Below are 22,262 nucleotides of genomic sequence, written 5' to 3'. Positions count from 1 at the left end.
ATGGTGTCTAAAAACCTTGATCAGTGTCCATTTTCAACCTCCCCTCCAGACAAAATGCCAGGGAAAAGAGAAAATGTAGGAAGGAAAAGTTCAGCTGCAGAAGCTTGGTCTTTGGAGCCTGACTGATTGATGATGCCCACTTTGTGGCAGCAGGAGGGACTTCCAGGATCGTTTCCCTAGCAACAAGTAGGGCCTGGAGGTTCCAGTCTCCTGCTCCTGGGAGCTGCACAGACCACAGAGAGGAACATAGAGGGGCCAGGCACTCACAACACCCTGAACCCCCACACTGGGCCATGACCTACAGTGCTTGAGAAAACTATAGTCTTCCTCTCTTTCTCTTTGTTCTGACTTCTGCCTCCCTGTACCTCGGGGGCACACCAAGCCCCATAGTTCTTGGACCAGAAACTGTCAGACACAGCCATCAGTCCTCACTGGTACCTAGGGTTTCCTATACTCTTGAACCTTTCAATGTCTCACCACCCAGGATCACTGTCTCAGCCTAACACTCTTGGGCAAGTAGGGTGTCTTAACAGGTTGTGTGGGCTATGCTCAGAGCAGGGTTGAGGACAGGGTTCAGATGGCCTCACCTTGCAGCTCTTCTCTGTGTGGCGACAGCAGGTCCCTTACCCTCTCTGCACCCTTCGTCCTGCACCTATAAAATCAGGATAGCCACACCCCGTCACATGAGCTCACCCATGCAGTAGAGCTCCATCCAGATAATCTTTCTTTTCCTGGCTCAGTGCATTCCGATTGAGCGACAGGGCACTGCTGGAGGAACAGCAGGGACAGGACAGCAACCAATATTTCTAATTGCCCCCAAATACTTCTTGTTTGAATTTCCTGAGAACATGACATTTTTCTTTTTAATTTAAGAATAATTGAATCAACAATATTGTATTAGTTTCAAGTGCACCACATAGTGATTCAAATTTTACATATTACAGAATGGTCACCACAGTAAGTCTAGGTACCATCTGTCACCATACAAAGTTGTTACAATATTGTTGACTGTATTCCCAATGCTGTACAGTACATCCCAAGACTTTTTTATTTTATAAGTGGAAGACTGTACCTCTGTACCAATTTATGTTCCCACCAACAGTAAAAAGTGGTCTCCTTTTCTCCACATTCTCACCAAAACTTGTTATTTCTTGTATTTGATACTAGACATTCTGACAGGTGCAAGGTGTTATCTCATTGTAGTTCTGATTTGTATTTCCTGATGATCAAGTGATAATGAGCATCTTTGCATATGTCTGTTGACCATCTGGATGTCTTCTTTGGAAAAATGTCTATTCACTTCCTCTTCCCATTTTTAGATCATATTTTTTAAATACTGAATTCAGTTACTTATATATTTTGCATATTAACCCCTTATGAGATATATCACTTGCAAATACCTTTTCATTTTGATCGTTTCCTTCATTGTGCAAAAAGCTCTTTGGTTGGATGTAGTTCCATTTATTTATTTTTCTTTTTGTTGTCCTTGCTAGAGAAAAAGATTCAAAAAAATATCTCTAAGACCAATATCAAAGAACTTACTGACTATGTGTTCTTCTAAGAGTTTTATAGTTTCAGGTCTTCCATTTAAGTCTTTAATTCATTTTGAGTTGATTTTTGTGTATGGTATATGAGAGTGGTCCAGTTGCATTCTTTTGCATGTAGTTGGCATAACAATATTCTAGGCTGGAGCTCTGTGTGAGTTTAAAAAACTTTTAGGATTCTATAAGTGACCTTTGATAATAAAAACTAACAAGCTGAAAAAGTAGAACTATTCACCCTGAGCAGTGGATCTTCAGGTCAGAGAGATCTGGGTTTTTTACCTGCTGTCTCGTCACATTGCCCACAGAAGTAACTCTTATCAGGTGCATGTCACATAGGGATGCTCCCCCTTGCCTCCAAAGCTGATGTGGTGATCACCCTCACTGGTAACCAAGCATGCGGCTTCTCCTCTGGCCAAGGGGTGGGAGGGAGGGTATGGGGAGCCAGTTGGGGAGGAAGGCATCTTAACAGAAAGGCTCATTCCAGTCACTTTATAAAATGTCATGCCTGTAAGGTGACCACAGCTTTGTAAGTGCCCACATCATTGAGGTTGGGAAAGGCCCTATGGCTAGATCTACCTGTGACTTGTGAGTGGAAGCAATCTCTATTGCTTATGCTGTTAGAGCCTTTAAGTACCCACAAAAGACCCTCCCACACTCTCTTCTCCCCTTGGTATGGTGTTCCACAAGATCCAAAAGAGGGACTGCTTTATCTGTCAGAATCTCTGAGTGGCTCTGATGATCAGAGACCCATTCAACCCATATGGATAAGTACCATAAAGGACAAATAGGTCTTTGTTTTTTTCAGGCCACTGAAAGGTGAGGGTGTGTGGTTAGAGCCCGACCTTGCCTACCTGGACTGATATAATTACTGTAAAGATTAAATGTGATTATGTGGATAAACCACCTGGATCACAGCGGGTTCTGAAATGATAGCTGTGTCCCCTTGAAGCTTAAAATACAGAGTACAAAGCCTCTCGTTCAACAGCAAGGAAGTCAAATACTCCCAACAGAAAGGACATCCTGGTACATATTGAAATATAAGTGAGGAGGAGCATATTTTTTCCCAAAAAGCAGCTATGGCTAGGAAGGCGGTGAAAATATGCAGGTGTCAGGTGTGGAAGCCAGGAAAGGAGTAGAAAGAGGCATGAGAGCATGCTGCATATCACCCTCACCTCCATGGAGACACCCAGAGCAGATTACCTTTGTCCACTGCCTTGGGGGGACTTCAACCAGAAGATATATCCCAAGGATCTGGGGAATCCCTGGCTGCAGCTGTGGCTAGAGAGAATGAAGAATGGGAGGAGGGGTTTACTAGAAGTATGGAAGCACAGAACAGGGCCTGACAGGCAGCAGACAGCACAGCCTAGCTCCCAACAAGATAAAAAGAACCCTCCAGGCCTCTCCTGTGTCCTCCAACTAGCTGCCAAGCTAGGTCCAGTCCAGCCCCTAATAACTAGCTCTTCTGAGCATCCGCTCCAGGCTAGACCTCATGCCCCACGGTTCACATCCACTACTGCCCACCCTTTAGCTTTGAGCAACATAAAAATCCCAGAGGAAGCAATCACCCACCTCCTCCCAGGCATAGTAGAAGGCTCTTCATTCCATCTTTTCTGTGGAGCTCCTAGCACAGCTCTCAGCAAGCTTCAGGCACAATCAATGATGTTTCCTAGATGGATGGGAAAGGACTGTAGCACCTGACAACCAGAGGAGGCTGGGAAAGCTCACCCAGCAAGTGGGAACTTGGACTTCTCTATTGCAAGGCTCTCCCTGGTCTCAAGAAGTCTCATCCAGCCTGCACCCACAGTGGCCCCACTCACTCACCCCACCACTTCAGGACTGACTAGATCTCCATTTTTTCTGGATCCAGGGGAATTGTTTTCCAGCGTCCTGCAGGCCTAAGTGTTTAAAGACTACTTCCCAGATGCAAATCAACAGCAGTCAGCTACTCATCTATACTAGTTAACCCTTAAGTAAGACGCATACCATAGTATGTGCAAACATGTGTGTGTGCGTGCATGTGTGTGTGTGTGTGTGTGCGCTTGCAAACAGGCATGCCTGGGTTGCCAGTCACATGGCTATTCAGCCCCCAATAGGACAAAACTCATCCCTCTGTACCCTGCACACTGGTCTCTAGCAGGGGGATACCCACTGATTGTGCACATCTAACAGTGTCTGTTGTGATTGAGCACCATTCCTAGTAGTACACACTTCACAGTGCTTAGTTATTGTTATTTGGCAACAGGATCCATTTGAATTCAGGTCCACCCAAAGAGAAGGGTAAGGACTGAAGAGAAATTTATAACATACATTACGTTAAGCACTTGATAACACATATTCACAAAATCCCCAGGTGCTTTAACTATCCCCATTTTAAATTTGAAGATACAAGGATCAGGGACATGAAGAAACTAGCCCAAAATAATACAACAGGGAAATGTCAGCAAGATTTCAAACCCAAATACAACTCGGGAAAGATTGCATGCACATTTATTCCCTGTTCCCTCATTTCCACATGGAGGAAGGACCACAGTAAACCCAGTCTATCTCTTCACTCCATCTCTACTGCTTCTTAGATAGTAATGAATGGCAGTGGTCATGGCGTCCATTCACCTGGGGCCCTAAACCTGTGACCCTCAGCGTGGCTGACAGGGTTTGCATAGAGTCCACTTGCAGACCAAAAACTTCTTTGTGTTCTTATCCCCAGGACTGAAGAACTTCAGGCAGGAGCAGGCTACCACCACTTTGGTTTCCTGCTCTGCCTGAGGCCTCTAATTCCTCCTTGCAGATTCCTCAGCTCTGTGCATCCACCATTGGCCTTAAGGCTGTGTCCCTCCCCTATTGATGAACACGTCTGTACTTAGGGCTTTACATAGACCTATGACCCCAGTATCTCTTGTTTTATTAAAGGACAGGCAGTCCCTAAGTCCTTCAAAGGTGTCCAAAATTCTTGGCATTAGCACATCCTCCTAACTTCAGTTGTACGCCATAACAGACTCAATGGCCAGCTCAGCGGAGAGAAGATGTTCTAGTTCCCAACATAGCTATGGCCTTCTGACAGCCAAAGGCCCTGTTCTGCTCTACTTAAGCAGCAAAAACCAAAAAGCCATGGAGGATGGAGTCTTACCATACCTGAGAGTTCTCTGCCTATTTGCCTTCTTCTCCAGGGAAAACAAATATTCCATTTGGAAACTGGAGACTTGTCCCATCAAGACCACTTGTGGGGCACCTGGGTTGCTATGTTGGTTAAGTGCCTACCTTTGGCTCAGGTCATGATTCCAGGGTTCTGGGATGGAGCCCCATGTCCGGCTCTCTGCTCAGCAAGGAGCCTGCTTCTCTCTCTCCCTCTGCTGCTCCCCGTTTGTCTATTCTCTCTCTCAAATAATAAATAAAATCTTAAAAGAAAAAAAAAAGACCACTTTTGATCAGCATAAGTGAACCCACTGTCTCTACTTGCCACATTTACTTTAGAAATCAGACCTGTCTTGGAGACTTCTGGAAAGGTCCCAGTCTTTTTTTCAAGGAGCCTATGAGAAAGAACTTACTGAAAGAAACAAAGAGAGGAGATGAGCAAACTTGTGTCAAGGGCTACTACATGTAACCACTGGAAGAAAGCAAGTAATATCAGAATTACCCCAGTGCCTTAGAACACAGACATTCTGCTTTGAACTTGTGATTGAATGAGAGGAGCCATTTCTCTTTCTTCTTTGGGATAGTAGTTGTGGCCTCATAGGGGAATCAGGAGAGTTCTGGGCTCCCAGCAAAAAGTCAGAATCCCCTGCATCCAAAATAAGGAAGAAGAAGCTAAGAACATTGTGTGTGGAGCGTGGCAATGGGGAGCCCAGCATCAGAAAGAGGAGGAGACACTTCAGGCCAGCTGCATAAAATAAACTGTGCTCACAACCCCAGGGGAGACATGACCTGAGGGCTTCCCAAACTACTGACAGTGGGAGAGCCACAAGAGCAGAGAGCTTGCAAAAACGAGATGACCCAGAGAAATGTTATTGTGATTGTGACCCCATATTTAAAAGCAGGATGGTAAGGTCTGGGGGGCAGTATGGCTTATACTGGATTTTAATGCCATTTTAAATCAATAGTTAAAAAAAAAAATGTGTCCCTAAATCAGCAGATAACAAATTACCTAATGAAAAACTTAGACATGGCCTTCTGAGGGATCAGAAGATGTAGAAATCACTGAGATGGAAAAATCTGAGTAGGCTTTATGGATGCAGGAGCTCAGTGAGCATAAAATGGAAAATCTGAGAGATAGACGGTATAAGTATACGGTGGTAAGCCTTGGTCTGGAAAGCACAATGCTGCACTTGAACCTTCATCAGTTCCCATCCTGGGCCTCAGCTCATTCCTCCTAGGAAGAACACATGGGTCACTGAGCCCCATTAAGTCCATGCCCATCTCTTACCCTGCATGATTCTCTAGAAGCAGCAAGAAGATGGCCAGGAGCTCCTAGTTTTGCAGACGTTCTTTCCTTAACCCTTGATGGTAGAAATAATGTCTCTAACTAGAAACAGAGGTGGAAGACAAAATGTCCTATAGATGCTTGATCACGCCTCCTTCAATACCAAAGGACCATGGCCTCAGCCTTTCCCAGAAGAAGCATCTCACTTTAAATTCCTCCCAATTCTAGTCAAAATTCTTTTTGATGGTCATTAAAATTACATGAGTGGCTTCATGCAATTTTAATCTTCTCTAGCAGCAAGTTCTACAGGAGAAGTCCCCCCAGGCATCTCCATTGATCATTCTAAGTAGATACAACAAAGCATTTCAAGACATGAGTTTTAACCAGAAAGAAAATGAAATGAATATTTCATTTATGATAGGTCATCTGGTGAGGATTTTTTCTTTTTATTTTTCATTTAAAAAATCAAAAAACTAAATTCAATCTTTTGTAAAGGCATTTACCAAGGCAACACTAACTTCATGGATTTATCAAACACCCTTTCAACGAAGCTTCCTTGTAACAACTGCACTGGATTTACAAGCCAATAACCTCTAAGCTAGTTTTGCTGACCAACTAAGCTAATGTGTTTGTGCATTCTGTGAAAATAGATGACCTTGTAATGTTCCACTTGTCCCTAGATCTCTCATTGCTACTATCCTGCTATCTCCACAATTCAGCACCTGTGAATCAAAAGCTTGGACCTGGAACTTGAGAACCTCTCAGAAGGTTCCAACAGAAGCATTACAAAGACTGGATCCAGGTGTATTCAAGCCAAAATATTAATGAGCAGAAATAACTTTATGTGCTGTTGTTGTGTGGTAAAGAATCTGGCTGGCCTTTCTCTCTGGTTCCCAGGAGGTAATCTCTAAATCCTTGGATTTAACCTGAGTGATAGGAATGTCTTTGCTACTTATGGGGGTGCTTACTGCTGACATTATGCTAAGGCAGTGACTCAAGACAGGATCTGGCTAGGCCAGAAATACCATGTGTTTAGAGTGTTTGCACTTTGATCCAGGCGGTATCAGCCCAACCTCTAAGAGGAGGGGGAAGATGGAGGTTGGATTTAATCACATAGCCAATGACTCAATCATGTCTATACAATGAAACCCCAATAAAAATTGTAGACACTGAAGCTCAAGTGAGCTTCCTGGAAAAGGAACGTACCAGGAGGGTGAGGCATCCTGAAGATACAGAAACTTCACATTTGCGACCCTCCTATTTGTCTCTTCATCTGGCTGTTTCCAATTTCTATCCTTTATAATAAAGCTATAATCATAAGTATAGCACTTGCCTGAGTTTTGTGAGTCTTTTTAGCAAATCATGAAACCTGGGGGGATAGTGGGAAAACCCATATTTGTAACCAGGTGGTAAGAAATGAAGATGGCCTAGAACCCCAGACCCTGTGGCTAGTGTCTGAAGTGAGGTCAGTCTTATGATAGATGGTGTCCTCAACCTATGGAGTATGCACTAACTCCAGGTAATTGGTGTCAGTTGGTGCCAATGCAGCTATGCCTCTAACTAACTTATTTTCACACTAAGGGGCTATGGGGAGGCATAGTTTCATAACCCAAATTGGTGACTAAATATGTGGGGAGGGGGGCTAGTGACATTACCACAGATCCAAAGAGTATGATCCAAAGATCATCTGTGATGATCCCCAATATTCCTGTCCCCTGTTTTCCATACCCAGTATAATCCTGTGCCCCTGAACATAAGGCAGTGTTGTGAATATAAAGGATTTCATTCCTCTGATTAGCTTAGGATATGCACTTGACACTTGAACAACATAAGGATTCAGGGCACCAACCCCTTCCACACAGTGGAAAATCCACACATAACTTTTGTCTCCCCCAAAACTTAATTACTAGTAGCCTACTATTGACCTAAAGCCTAACAATAATATAAGCAATTAACATATATTTCCTGTTATATGTATTATATACTTTATTCTTCCAATAAACTACAGAAAGGAAAATGTTAAGAAACCATAAAGAAGAAAAAAATGCATTTATAGTACTATAATGTATTTGTTGAAAAGAAAAATTATACTTATAATTAAACCCACACAGTTACAACCCATGTTGTTCAAGGTCAACTCTATAACATCACAATTTCAGCCTTGTGAGACCCTGATAGAGACCAGGTGAGCCTTGCCCAGACTTCTGACCTATAAGACACCATAAAATGATGAATGTGTGTTGTTCAGGCGACTAAGTTTGTGGTAACTGGTTATGAAGCAATATGCAGGGAAATCTATGTGTGATGGTATCAAACAATTTTGCCAATACCATTCTCTCTGGCAGAAAGAAATGGTTTGAAAGGAAAGCAATCAGAATGTGGGGGGAGGGGACAGGAAACCATATTCTAAGATGGGAACCTAAAAACAAACAAACAAACAAACCTCTTGGGCCAGAGGGATGTTTGGCCTCAAAGAAGCAGCTTTATTTGTGTTTTCAAAAACTGCATGAGCTTTCCTTTGTCAGGGTTAGGAGACATGCCCAAGTTGCAGGAGGCACAGGATGGATGTGATCTCAATATACAGAAGGCGGCTCTAATACCCCCAAGATGCCTAGCAATGGAAAGGGCTGCCTTTACTATTTAGACTTCTAATTCAATCCAAAATCCTAATTCATTCCAAGTATACAACAAACTATTGAATTAATCAGAAATAAGAAGAGAAATCAAGGCAAGCAAGTCGAGGCTAGAAAATGAAGATGTGAAGAGCTACCAGTCATAGGCAATGTGTTGGATCAAAAGCTCCCCAAGCCCATGGTCTCTGTGATTCTATATTTAAATACTACTTCAGGAGTGCCTGGGTGGCTCAGTGGGTTAAGCCTCTGCCTTCAGCTCAGGTCATGATCTCAGGGTCCTGGGATCGAGCCCCACATTGCATCAGGCTCTCTGCTCAGCAGGGAGCCTGCTTCCACCTCACCCCCCCACCCCTGCTCTCTCTCTGTCTACCTCTCTGCCTACTTGTGATCTCTGTGGGTCAAACAAATAAATAAAATCTTTACCACTTCAAAGTGTCAGCACCACTTTAGTTGACTAACACTAGGAGGCCAAGGTGAATTTAGATGGTATTGGGCCAAGGACAAAGTGACGCCTGAAACCTACCCTCACAAGTTTCCCAGAGGACAAGCAGAAACTAAGGTAAAGGAAGATGTAGCACACTCTAGGGCTTAAACCCAAATCTTAGGGTAGAACTCTAACAAGTATGACTGCCTCTTACAGAATATTTCCTTTACTTCAGCAGGGGTTTCCTGATAGCTTGATGCCAAAGCACTCTAAAGACCTACTCCGATTATTTCACTGCCCAAAACAAAATCCTGAATATTGAACATCACCACCTCCATTTTGAGAAAAGACTATTTCTGCCAAGGAAAAGCAAAAGAGAACAAATAATACCAAAGAAAGTCAGAAAAGGAACCCAGTCCCAGAGGAGGCTGACCTAGGCTGCCTATTTCAGGATTTTCTTCATCCAAGGAGAGTCAAACAGTCTGGACCACTTGTCATTCTAGGGTGTCACTATAGAGGTTCTTCTCACCTCTCTGCAAGGTTAGATTTTCCATTTCCTGACTTCATGTCTTCATCTTGTTTCCTTGTTTTGTTCATTTAGTTGGAGCATATCCCCCAATAGTTTGAGAAAAGATAATAGAGTTTAATTTTAAACCTTGTCTGGTTGAAATAGTCTTTCTTCCTCCCTGACATTTTCCTCAGTATGGAGTTATAACATGGATACATTTTTACTCAGAATATAAAATTGTTCCATTGTCTACTATTTCCTACATTGCTCTTAAGAAGTCTGAAGTAATTCTGATTATTGCACATGGTCTTTTTTTTTTCTCTGTGCCTTGGTGTGGTTTTCCCTATTCTTACCCCTCAATATCTGCTCAGTGGGCCCCTTCAATATGGAAATACATGGCTTTCTAAAATTTCTTCCTTGTATCATTTCTGTCAATACTGTGTTTTCACACAGGCTGGGCAGAGCCCCCCTTTCACCACAAGTGATGGCAAACATTGTAAGCTACTGACTTGCATAATTATATACCTCTGAATGGTATCCAGGACATCAGGGGAGGGAGCACTGTTTTTTCCAGTCCTGATTTGGGACCTTCCTTCCAGAGCATGGCCTGAGTAGAAAAAGTATGCTAATTCCTTAATCTCAAAACTGCCCAGTCATTGGGAAAGCATCAGCTGTGTTGTACTCAGAATCACTCTCTCATCTCAGAGCCCACCTGATGGAATTTACCAATTCAACTATTTCTTCTGGCAAATCTTGATGCCTGTCCTCCAAATTCCTCTCCCTATAAGATAAAATTCCTATCCATATATACTTCCTACCAAATTTCTATCATGAATAATTTTTCCCTCAATTTTCTCTGTTCTTTCTTTCTGAAACTTATAATAGCTGGATATTGGAATTCGTGGATTGACTATTTAATGTATCTTTTTTTCCTATTTCTTGTGTCTGTCTTTCTGTACTTCTATCTGGGAGATTTCTAAAATTTTATCTCCTAACACTTCTATGGAATTTTTTTGAATTCCTGCTATTATATTTTTAATCTCCAATAACTTTTGTTATTCTATTTTTCCTTTACATAGCTGTCTCTTCTTGTCTGGAGAAAGCAATAGTTTATTTAAATAGTGGTGTTCTAAGTTTTCTTTTGTTTCTCACCAAATCTTTGTACCCTTTCTTTTTCCTATGGTTTTTGTTTGCTTTTGTTTTGATTTCTTGCTATTAGGGTTTTGTTTTGTTTTGTTTTGTTTTTCCTCCTATTCATGTAAGACGCATTCTTCAAATGCCTGGTGGCTTTCAGCTGCTCATAATCCAGCCTCAGACACTCAGAAGCTGGCATGGAAGACAAAAAGCTTACCAGCTAAGCAGTGACAAATATTCCACTGGCTTTTTCTTTACCACACCTTACCCACAGGTAAGGAGCTTTGTTTTTCTTCAGTGCACATTACACACAAGAACTACTGGCCCAAAGATGACTTCTCTCTCTGTACATCCAGTTACAGGCTTGAACTCTGTCTACAGTGTGTCTATACTACACTGTGGTAGGAATAGCTATGTTCCTTTGGCTTGGGCAGGCACAAGACAGCTGCTAATTGATATGTGCCATGAAAAAGATATATTTTCCATAAGCTTCCCCTTGGCTGACCGTCTCTATGTTGAAAAGTGAATCATGTTCTTTACATAACTAGCCCTCTCTTTGTGCTGTTCCCTCCTGACTTCTCAAATTTCAGCCAATTGAACTGTGTCATACATGGTAAATACCATCAGGAGAGCTGATCATCAACACAAGACTGCACAGCCACCTCTCTGATCCTCACAAGAATCCTCCCCAAGAACATAAGTGACCTCATATTCAGAGGGAGATATTGAGACCTTGACTTCGTTCTGGCACCACAGCCTAGTTTTGTATCATGACTGGCCCTCACTGTGCCCTGTGGAATTTACCTTTGTTCTGCAAAGAGAATGTGGTTTCCAGGGAGAGGGACTACCATCATTCCATGTGGAACTGCTAGGCAGGGTATTAAGAGCATAGAGTGAAGACCCCAGAAGATGCTGCTGCTTCTGCTTGCCTGTCTCTTGCCTGCCATCAATGGGAAGAGCTGCTTCCACTGCTGGCCACAACTGCCTGCATTGATAGACTATGACCTACAGATTCTATGGGGCTCCCCAGGACCACCCAGAGATCTCTCCCAAAGCATCCACTCCCTATTCCTGAAGAAGGATTATGTTTTCCCAGAACCCTGGTATCTTGGTGAGGCACAGCCTAGACACTAGGGAACAGGGCTGGGCCCTTTACCTGACCTGGGATCTTATACCCCCAACTGCCCTTCATCCCACATCTCATTCTCAGATCATGCCCATATGGAGGAAGCAACAGCCAAATTATTCAATCACATAGATGAAGCCATTAAGAAGTTTCGAGATGGTGAGGAAGCCCCCAGGCTTCTGTTGACAAAACCCAGAACGCCAAGGCACTTCTAGAGGGCCTGCTGGCCTGGGGTGGGGATATGTGGTGAAGAGTGGTGACTGACCCAGCATCTATGTGCTCTGTGCAGTTACTGTTTGAAAAACTTGGCTCGAATTCCCAATCTTGAGTTATGTAATTGTTTCCACCTATAAAATGTAGATGATGAACACACCTCTTCCTCTCTTCCTTTTCCACTCAGATAAACCATCACTTCTGAGAGAGATTAATGTTCAGAAACAGGTGTTTACTAACAGGCTGAATGAGACGTCTAAGAAGCTGAAGGAGAAGGGTGAGCGGTGGAGATGGCCCCTGCCCACCACCCAGCCCTTCACCTTTCACAAGACTGAGAACAGAGCCCAGTCTGCAGCCCCTCCAATGTCCCTCCCCAGGAATCCCCATTTGCCTACATACTGGGCGCCTGTCCACACCTTCTCCAAGTTCCCTTTCTTGATGATACTCCAACCCTTTGTGGCTCTGTCTGCCTCCCCCAGCACTTCAGTTTCTCTATCATCTCACCCTCCTGGGCAGCTTGTAACAAGTCTTGTGGTGAGTACGTATGGGGACTTGGGGGTGGGGGAATGAGAGGTGTGGGGCACATGGCCCTGGCTAAGGCTACTGCCTATCCTCTCTAACAGAACTCCACCCCACATTGGAGGTCATCAACTGTGCCAGCTGCAAGACACACCTTCTTACCTGCAAAGACCCAACTCTCTGCCCAGGTCAGTGGCAGCTAGCCATCCTGCATCCAACCTGCCCGTACTCCATCCTGGGTCATTGTTGTCTTTGGATTGTCTTCCTCCTCTGCTCAGCCTCAAGCTCTTTTTGCTGTCCATCCAGAGAACATAGCAATTCCTGGGATTTCTTGATGCCACATGTCCAACTTCAGAGCCATAAAGCCATCTGCCTCTAGGACATCTCCCCTGGAGGTTTCTCGGGCCCTCAAAGCAAGCATGCTTGGAAACATATTCAAACTCAACTCCCCCACCCCCAATCTGCTCTTCCCTCAGGGTCCCTCTCGGCAAATGACCCCACACAAGCCCTAAGCCTCCTAAACCAGGAACTTCCCTCCCCTATAGTCAAGACATGCAATCACCAAATCTTGTTAAATAATTCTTAAATGTGTTACCATGTTTTCATTGCAGTATCCACCACCATTCCTCAGGCATCCTCACTTCTCATCTGGATTATGTTAGCGTCACTCAGCTGGCCTCCCTGCCCCTCTTGGCCACATCTTACTCAATAACCAAGGAACATTCTCAAAGAGCAAATCTTCCTATGACACACCCTGTTTGTAGCCCAACTGCTCTCCAGATAAGGCCTAGCTCTTCGGAAGGCCTTGTGCAAATATCCCCTACACACCTTCCACCACCCCACTCCTCCCCAGCCACACTGAGCTACTGACATGCTGTACATACAGATGACTTCAAACTTTTTCTTTGAATTCTGTGTCCTCTGCCTACAGCACAATTTTTCACTTGACCATGGGAGCAAAACTGAACTCGTACTTGTTTTTCAAAGTCCAGTCAGAAGCCCTACTTCCTAAGAAGGTTTCCCTGACAAGCTCCCCCGCCTGAAGCTCATCAGCCTTCCTACTTTTCCTCTGTTCTGTCCTCCTCTGCTTCCCTGGGACACCACACCATAATTGTTTGCTAGCCTACCTCATAGAGAGCAGGGACCATGTCTCATTTATCTCTAATATATGCCATGTATACAGTAGGTGCTCAGTAAGTGTTTGCAAACAAATGACTGAGTGGACAAATACAAGGAGGAAAGAATGTAGTCTCTCTGGGCCCAGATGGCCCTCCTTGCCCGCCCCCCCAAACACCTGGCTCCCCCTTTTATACCCCCCAGCCAGGAGCCGGAGAATCCTCGCATGGTTTGTGAGCCTTGGCATTATTCTGCTTCTGGCAGCCATAGCTGGAAGTGGGTGAGTGACTCTCAAGCCCTAGCATCCCCAGAGAAGACAAACCTACTCCTTGACTGACCCATCTCCACTCTGTTTCCTGGCCCAGATGGTACATTTTCTGGCATGGGAAGAGGAAGAAGGAAGCTGAAAAGGTACTGGGAATGGAGACCCCTGACAGAATGTAGGTGTCCCAAGTAGGGAAAGCTGGGGGTAGCAAGGCTGGAGGTCTCAACCCTGGCTCCCAGAGTGTGACATCCAGAGCAAAGTGGGATCAAGGCTGGGGCTCAGGAGGCCCCATATCCTCTTAATGAGAGTACACACTCAGGGCCAGGGGACCAGGAAACAGTGGCGGCAAATCTCCACAACGTGCCCTCCACCTATAGCTGTCCTTGTCCCTCTGGAGACCCTCTCCCCACAGGGGCCACCACACTCCCTGACATATATAGACAATCAACGTGGCCCTCCTGCTCTCTGCTTCTGGTTAGGTTTAGCCAGCAAGAGTTCAGAGGGACAGAGGCAATGGCATGCAGAAGGTGGGGGTGTAAATGCCCTGCTTCTTGTCTCAGCAGGAACCCAGCAGTCCACTGGTCTGAACCAAGATCACAGTTGCTGTCAGGAAGCTCATTCATCTCTGAGTTCCAGTAACTGTCCCTTGCCTGACACTCTCCAACAGAGGGTGGTAGCATTCCTGTGGTCCAAAAGACTACACTCTGTCTTGTGGTTTTCCTGTGCCCATGCCTTGTAAATGCCTTTCATTAAAACATCCTCCTATTATTCTGATGAACTATAGCATCGGCTTCCCGTGGGGTAGGGACAGACCCAGCTGACACTGAGATCATCTCCATAAGGTCCTAAAGGGGCTTGTTCCCTCCTCTCACCCTCCCTCTGCTGGCCCAGCACCCTTACTCTTCTGAAACACCCTTCTCCTACTGCTCTGGTCCCAGCAGTGGTAACTCCACAGGCTCAGTCCAGTCTCACTTAATTCCAGCACTAAAGATGAAGGCAGAGATGGCCTCGGTCCCTGTGCCCAGGTATGGAACAGAAGCAGTGAGAGGCCAGCTCATGGCCCAGGGACTAGGAGAAGAAAGGCTTCAGAAAACAGGCTCCAAGTTACATTCAAACAGACCTCCCTGACATTCTGGCTAAGATGCCCAGCCTGGCAACACCCAGGTCCCCAGTGAATCTGGTGCTGCTAACAGTGAGGTTTCCCTGACTCTGCCTGTGGTAGTGGGAATAGACAGGGGCTTTGCCTCCTCCTCCTCCATCCCCATGTCCCTTTCCTGTTTGCCCCCAAGGCTGCCAGATTAAATGGAACCTCTGAGTCCTCCAGGCTCAACTCTGCCCTTTCCACCCAACCTTGTATCTTTCTTCACTCCTTCTCCTGGCCTGTCATCCTTGGCTCAGGCTCAGGCTCTATTTGAGACTAAACAGGCTCTACTCTGGCAACACTGAAGCCACTGCCAGGCCCAGAGCCTGTTCAGCAGGCCAACTACTGGGAGCTGAAAGGAATCATGTCTGGGACCAGAGCTAAGGACAAGAACCCAGAACCTGGACTCAAGTCCTGTCTCTGATGCTAAAGTTTTAGTCTCCCCCTTCTGCATCTGTTCCTCCATCTGAGCATGGAGGGAAGATGTCATGCTTCAGCCAGGTTGGTATGCCCTGGCCTTGGAGCCCACTGAATTCACATTTGCCATCCTACATTTGTTCATGCTTTGGGTCAAAATGCAATGCCCTCACCCCTTCACCTCACCCCCAGTCCACTGAAATCTTGCCAGGACCCACAGCCCAGTTGCTGAAACAAGCCTTTTTGTCTCCACAGGCCCTTCTGGTGCCCCTCTTCCAGAGCTAGCACCCAGCCTGGAAGTGACCTGATTCCAGTAGAACCAGCCTGCCATAAGGGCCACAACTTGGCTACAATGGGGGGACTGCAAGACACTGAGGCAAAATGTATATAGACCATAAATGGCAACCAGTACAGGGAGTCCAATGGCTGAGAGCAGCTGTGGGTCCCCAGCCATAGGTATCTCCAGCCCCCAGCCCAGGAATACCCAGGAAGCACCCCCTTTCAAGGTGGTGTCTTCAACAATGAGAAACCATGGAAGGTGTGAAGGAAGAGAGAAGTGTTGTCATTGAGAGTTTAGTGTTGCAGCATAGCAGAGGTATGAGAGGTTTGATAGGTTCAGGCAACTCCAAGAAATGTGATATGGCTGAAGGGAGAGGCCCAGGTAAGAGGACGTTGAGAGGTGGGGACCACAGAAGCACCCAGGCCCAAAGGGAATGAAAGTAGGTGAGCAAGGAGGGCTAGGAAGAAGTAGTGGAGGGCTTTGCCAGTGGCAGGCCTGAGTCCTAGGGAAAGGTCAGGGATCCAGACAGAGAAAGAGTAGCTATGCCAGGTGTATGCGGCTCCACATGCAGGCAGCTGAGATATCCCCTCCATCCAGCTCCACAGATTATCCCTGCCTCACAAAACGGAGGAAGGGTCCATGGATATAAGGTTTTTGGGGAAAGCATAAAGACATAGCTATAGCCAAATGGTGAGAACATCCTCATATCCATTCTGAGTGACTGAGCCAGAGCCCCAGGCTGTAGTAATGGACCTCCAGGAAACTGTGATTCTGTGTGTCTGTAAAAGCTGGCTGCCACCTAGGAGAGAGGGAAAGCCAGGCTTTCATGGTGGTGATATTGGTTTCCTATTTATATTTAAATTGGGACTTAAACCATTACTTCAAAAGTATCCAGAGCAACTGCTTTCTGATGCATGCAGCAGAAATAGAAAATCCCAGGTATAATTTATGAGTTTGTGGGTCTGTATGTGTATATCTCTTATCAACAGATTTTTTTATTATTATTTGAGGGTATATTTGCATGAAAAGCAGATACTGAGTTCTGCTAGAGTAGAAAGATCAAAGAATTTTGACTCAGGTAAATCTTGGTCAAAATATAGACTCTGAAGGACTTTATGCTTCGAGGTATGACAGAGCAGCTTACAGCATACCAACACTACCATCCAAGGGCAACTAAAAATAAAATACATCAAAAGAGCAAAATGAGACAAAAGTCTGTTTAAGGCACCAGGTCCCTAATGGGTCCAAGGTCCCAGACAGAAGTAGAGTTCTCTGTGGTGACAAGCCCTTGTCTTGCAATGAATTTCTCCTTGGCACTTCTGGGCTTCAACAGTACAGGTTGAGAAGCTTGGGGGGCTGTCCAGTAGATGCCTGCAAAGTGTGGAGAAGTCATCAAAGCTTTTAACAATATCATGGGCTGAAGAGAGAAAACTTGGAGCTCTACTTTGCCAAGATAGAATGTGAGAGGTCCAGATGCCTGGAAGTACAGAGATGCAGAAAATGCAAACAAATGCATTGCATCTGTTTGTCCCATCCTCCCAGGAGCAAGCCTGTTCTTAACCAGCACAGGCCCAAAGACAAATAAATCAAACAGAAAAGATCTGAAATACAATTTGTCAGAGATTTGCCTGCTAGGGAAATAAAAATTAGAGTTGCTGACCCACATAGGAAGACAAGTTTTAATAAATAGTCCAAGGTATTGATTGGTAATAGCCTAGTACACCAGAGGCAGACCAATCCTTACAAAGCATGGAATTCAGCCTCTGACAAAATTAAAGAGAACTATTCTTATTTCATATCACTGCTGGAGGATAGAGTAAATATCTTCTAAAGGAAAATAATATCATCTAAAGCCACTACCATGTTTTATTTACAATATCCAGTATTCAAACAAATATTAAAATCCATACCAAAAATAAAATCAAGAGAAAAATCAAACAATAGAAACAAACCTACAAATGATCAAGATTATCAGTTATCCCATATAAGTTTTAAAATATGTGCGACTAATTTGCCCAAAAGTATTCTTTGCAGCTTATTCAAATAAAATTGACATACAACATTGTGTTAGTTTAAGGAGATGTAATGTATTGATTTGAAATATCTACAAAATTGCAAAATGATTACCACCACAGCATTAACTACCATCTCTCTCACATCATATAGTTACCACCTTTTTTTTTTTTTTTTTTTTTGGTGAGAATATTTAAAATTTGCTCTCTTAGGAACTGTCAAGTATATAATACAATATTATTAACTAGCACCATCCTGTACATTAGATCTCTAGAACTTATTTGTCTTATAACTAGAAGTTTGTACCCTTTGACCAATATCTCCCCCATTTCCCCATTCCCCAACACCATTCTATCCTGTTTCTATGAGTTTGGCTCTTTTAGATTTCCACACGTAAGTTATATCATACAGTATTTGTCTTTCTCTGTCTGACTTATTTCCCTTAGCATAAAGCCCTCAAGACCATCCATGTTTTTGGAAATGGCAGGATTTCCTTCTTTCTCATGGCTGAATAACATGAATATCCATGTCATTTTATAGATATTATATTATTATGTTATAATAAAATGTAATATATGTATGTATGTATGTTTGTGTGTATTTATAAGTAGATAGATTGATAGATAGATAGATATCCATTATCCATTTATCCATTCATCTGTTGATAGACATTTAGGTTGATTTCATGTCTTGACTGCTCTGAATAAAGCTGCGATGAACAGGAAGTGCAGAGATCTTCTCAAGAGTTTGTTTTTGTGGGCTTCTGGGTGATTCGGTCAGTTAAGATTCTGCCTTTGACTCAGTTCATGACCCTGGGATCAAGCCCCGCATCTGGCTTGCTGCCCTACTTCTTCCTCCACGACAACCCCGTTCATTGTCTCCCTATCTCTCTCTCAAATAAACAGATAAAATCTTAAAAAAAAAAAAAAAAAGAAAAGAGTTTGTTTTTCATTACCTTTGGATACATGCTCAACTGCAAAATTTCTGTTTGGTTCTTTTGTGTTTTTCTATCTCTTTGTTGAATTTCTTATTTTGTTCTTATATTGCTTTCCATAATTACATTGAATTATTTAGCTGTGTTCTCTTGTAGCTCTCTGACTATCTTTAGAATAATTATTTTGAATTCTGTCAGGCAATTAACAGATCTAAATTTCTCTAAAGTCAGTTACTAGACATTTACTTTGTTCCTTTGGTAATGTCATGTTTCCCTGATTTTTCATCATCCCTGTAGCCTTGGGTATGTGTCTGCTTCTTTGAAGAAGCAGTCACCTCTTCCATATTTATGGACTAACTTTGGTAAGGAGAAACCTTCACCTATGGGTGGGGACATGTTGGAGGCTCCAGGTTTAAGGGTGTGTGTAGGGACTGGGTTAGTGGGGGGGGGGGGCAGTGATGACTTCATCAGCTCAGGTTGTTGGACCCACAACACCAAGAGCTGTGTGATCTTTGGTGACTATAGCGGGAAGTCCACAGAGGCTGTACATGCTTTGGCATCTTCAGTGCACCTCCACATCCGGTGCCTCCAGGCCCAGATGATATTACTCATTTAAAAATATTTCATACTAAAAAAAATTTTTTTAATTAAAAAAATTTCATACATGGCCATAAAAAAGGAATGAAATTATGCCATTTGCAACAACACAGATGCATCTGGAGAGTGTAATCTAAGTGAAATAAGTCAGAGAAAGACAAACACCATATGATCTCATATGTTGAATTTAAGAAACAAAACAAAGAAAAAAGAGACAAACCAAGAAATAGACTCTTAACTATGGAGAACAAACTGATAGTTACCAGAGAGAAGGGAATGAAACAACAAGCTACAAACTGGAAAGAAAGATATGCAAACCACACATCTGACACAGGGATAGTATCTAGAATATATAAAAAATTCTCAAAACTTAGCAGTAAAAGCCAAACAATCCCATTAGAAAATGTCCAAAAGACTTGGAAAGACATTTCACCATGTATATGAATGCATAGAAAATGTGTTGGAAGCACACACACCATCATATTAACAATAAACATCTATAATGTACTGTCTCTCTATAATCTTTCTACATATTTTATCGTCTCTGTAATCTCTTTTAATGTTTAGAATAAAAAATACGTTATACCCAAAAAAAAAGTTGAAAAGACATGAAAAGCCATTTCACCATGGAGGATATTCAAGGGCCAGATAAGCACATGAAAAGATACTCAGCATCATTACAGCACAAAGAAAACACCTGCAAAAGCCACAATGGGATATCAGGGGACACACTGGCCTCTAACACTGACCATAGCAGGTACCAGTGGAGACATGGGCAAGTGGATCTCATTCGATCCAGAAGGGGAGGTGTGACAGTGCTGCCACCCCACATGGGCATTGAGGGGACAGGGGTGTGCACACATGCCCCCAGAATCCACAGGTTTCTTAGCTGTTCCATTGTCAGGGCTCCAGAGAGGCATTCTTTTTGGCCAGTGGGCAGAATCTACCAGTGCTCCTGCCAGTGAGTAGGGAAGTCTGGTACAAGGCCTTTTTCAGATTCTGGCAGTGTTCTTATGTACTTCAGAGCCTGACTGGTCAGTCTGGAGCAGCTGAGACAAGAGCCCAAGTTCCCAGCAAGGGCGCCCGCCCTCAACTCTCCCCTCCCAGTCACCAGCAACTCCTCCCATGACTGGTCTGGCCAAATCTCCCAGTCTTTGTTTTCCAAATCTGCCACATGCTATCTGCAGTCACACTGAGCCTCTCCCCCAAAGAAACAAATCTCCCATATGACCTGGTTCTAGCACACAATAGCCAGAGACTCTCCTGGGCAGGAGAAAGATGTTTGACACTTTTCTCATTTCTATTCTATCTGACACTTATCACTTTATCTCATTTAAATGTACCAACCTGGAATAAGTATTATAATCTTCTCTTTACAGATAAAGAAATGGAGACTCAAAGATGTTGTATTTACCCAGGTACATCTTTTTTCCAAAGAGCATTGCAGACTTTTCTGCGATGTCTGGAAACTGAGAAGTAAATTTGGAACTGATTTACTGCAGCAGTCATAGCGTATTGTCTCCATAGGTGGTCATTTTTATCAACACTATCGTAAGAATGAAATCTGGCCCTATTCCCTGTGTTCCCTTTCTTCTGTCACTGCTTGGTCCGCAATGGAAAATGCCACTTGAGCATGTCATTTGCTCTTCTAAATTAATTTTTCCATGTCTTTTTAAATCACTTTTGAGCACCTCCAATTGCCAGGCACTGAGCTAGTTGCATTATATAAATCATTCCGGGCCTTCAACATAACCGCATAGAAAAGGCTATTTTTCCATTAGATGCCAGACCCCTGCTTTGTTCCTGTCAGCTGTCACACCATTAAGTGTGGAAGTGTGTGGGTGGCAAACACTGGCATATATACCCTTTGAATCCACAAGATTCGAAGATGTCATATCTTAGGTCAAGACCCAGAGAGGTTAAAAATCCAAAGGTGTCCCAGTTAGTTCATGAGTCCATCTACCTTCAAAGGCCCCATACCAAATTTTCCTCCTCTTATCCTGACTTCAGGGTAGAACAGCTGCATGCAGGGAGGTCAGGAGGAAAGCCAAAAAGATGCGGAGGCAATTTGAAAGAAGAGAATCTTAACAGAAAAGAGGTGGGTTATTGAGAAATGAAAATGTAGAGCCCATCCTGTCAGAGGAAAGCCATTAGCACTCAATGGTGTTAACCAATAGCTGGTGTTTGACAAGGATCCCCTTTCTTTTATGAAAGAGATGTCTAAACAGAAAAGGGCATATTCTCACATTTGTTTGAAGTTAAGGATCAATATTCTTTGCCTCAGGAAATCCAGAAGGCTTTCAAAATGCTTGTGTGGCAAAGAAGACCAACAGACACTTCTAGGCACTGAGCCTATATTCTGCAAATATGTAACATCTGCCAGAAAAGGAGAGCCATCTGGCCCCTCCACAGTGGGGGAGGCTATGGCACACAGGCAAGAGAGATCACTGCCTCCCCTCCCTTTTGCTGGCCATGGGGAGATGTCATCCTCACAATGTTATTTTGTTTTCAAATTAAAAAAAAAAAAGAAAGAAAAAGAAACCAAAATGTTGAGAAGGGATCAGCGCAGAGTTGGGTGGTAACAAATACCTTGTCCAATGCTCTTTTCCCTGAGCCATATGCACTTTTTCTGGAGTGTCTATTTCCATCTCTAAGCTACAGAAACAACCCTAACTCTAGAAGGGCTCAGGAGGTGCTTCTTTCTGGAGTTACTGCCCCAACTCCACTGGGGTGTGGATGGTTTCAGTTCTTATCCGTTCCTCAATGTCCTCATCAGCCAGCAGGGAGAGTGATGGCACCTGCTCCCTAGGGTTGACATATAAGTTCCTGTGTATAAAGGACTTAGGCCAATACGTGGCACTTAGTAAGCAGATTAGTCTGCCAGGCCAGTGACAAAAGTGTAAGGAATGAAAAGGCTCTGGGGAGATGATTTGCTTGAAGACCTAGAACTTTCTAACATCAGGGGACCAGTCTACACTTGTTGA

At 43.8% G+C, this 22,262-nt stretch overlaps 1 protein-coding gene and 1 long non-coding RNA gene across 3 annotated transcripts; one reads left to right on the top strand and one right to left on the bottom strand.

Moving 5' to 3' along the window:
- Nucleotides 1-1,330: 1,330 nt before the first annotated feature.
- Nucleotides 1,331-13,197, bottom strand: LOC131828082 (uncharacterized). The gene is made up of 4 exons (XR_009352225.1): nucleotides 13,111-13,197; nucleotides 3,114-3,210; nucleotides 2,745-2,822; nucleotides 1,331-1,489 (listed from the first exon to the last, which is right to left on the bottom strand). It is a non-coding gene; the product is annotated as an uncharacterized LOC131828082 (long non-coding RNA).
- On the top strand, nucleotides 11,538-14,654 carry TEX51 (testis expressed 51). 2 transcript variants are annotated; one of them, XM_059168932.1, is made up of 8 exons: nucleotides 11,538-11,768; nucleotides 11,868-11,942; nucleotides 12,184-12,273; nucleotides 12,513-12,530; nucleotides 12,620-12,703; nucleotides 13,836-13,911; nucleotides 13,997-14,042; nucleotides 14,460-14,654. In XM_059168932.1, the coding sequence occupies exons 1-8, from the start codon at nucleotides 11,567-11,569 to the stop codon at nucleotides 14,481-14,483; spliced, it is 615 nt and encodes a 204-aa protein (XP_059024915.1). In that variant the 5' UTR covers nucleotides 11,538-11,566; the 3' UTR covers nucleotides 14,484-14,654. The 2 variants fall into 2 exon arrangements, with proteins under 2 accessions (XP_059024915.1, XP_059024914.1); XM_059168931.1 differs by lacking the exon at nucleotides 14,460-14,654 and having other exon boundaries at nucleotides 12,184-12,530.
- Nucleotides 14,655-22,262: the final 7,608 nt, after the last annotated feature.

This window comes from Mustela lutreola, chromosome 3 (assembly GCF_030435805.1).
Source record: "Mustela lutreola isolate mMusLut2 chromosome 3, mMusLut2.pri, whole genome shotgun sequence".
Lineage (NCBI taxonomy): Eukaryota > Metazoa > Chordata > Mammalia > Carnivora > Mustelidae > Mustela > Mustela lutreola.
This window is presented reverse-complemented; position numbering and strand designations above follow the sequence as displayed.

Excerpts from the sequence above, each read along its gene's own strand:
- TEX51 (XM_059168931.1), top strand. The coding sequence starts at position 11,567 with ATGCTGCTGCTTCTGCTTGCCTGTCTCTTGCCTGCCATCAATGGGAAG. Across the intron at positions 11,943-12,183 it reads CATTAAGAAGTTTCGAGATG|ATAAACCATCACTTCTGAGA; the intron begins GTGAGGAAGCCC and ends TTTTCCACTCAG. Across the intron at positions 12,704-13,835 it reads AGACCCAACTCTCTGCCCAG|CCAGGAGCCGGAGAATCCTC; the intron begins GTCAGTGGCAGC and ends TATACCCCCCAG.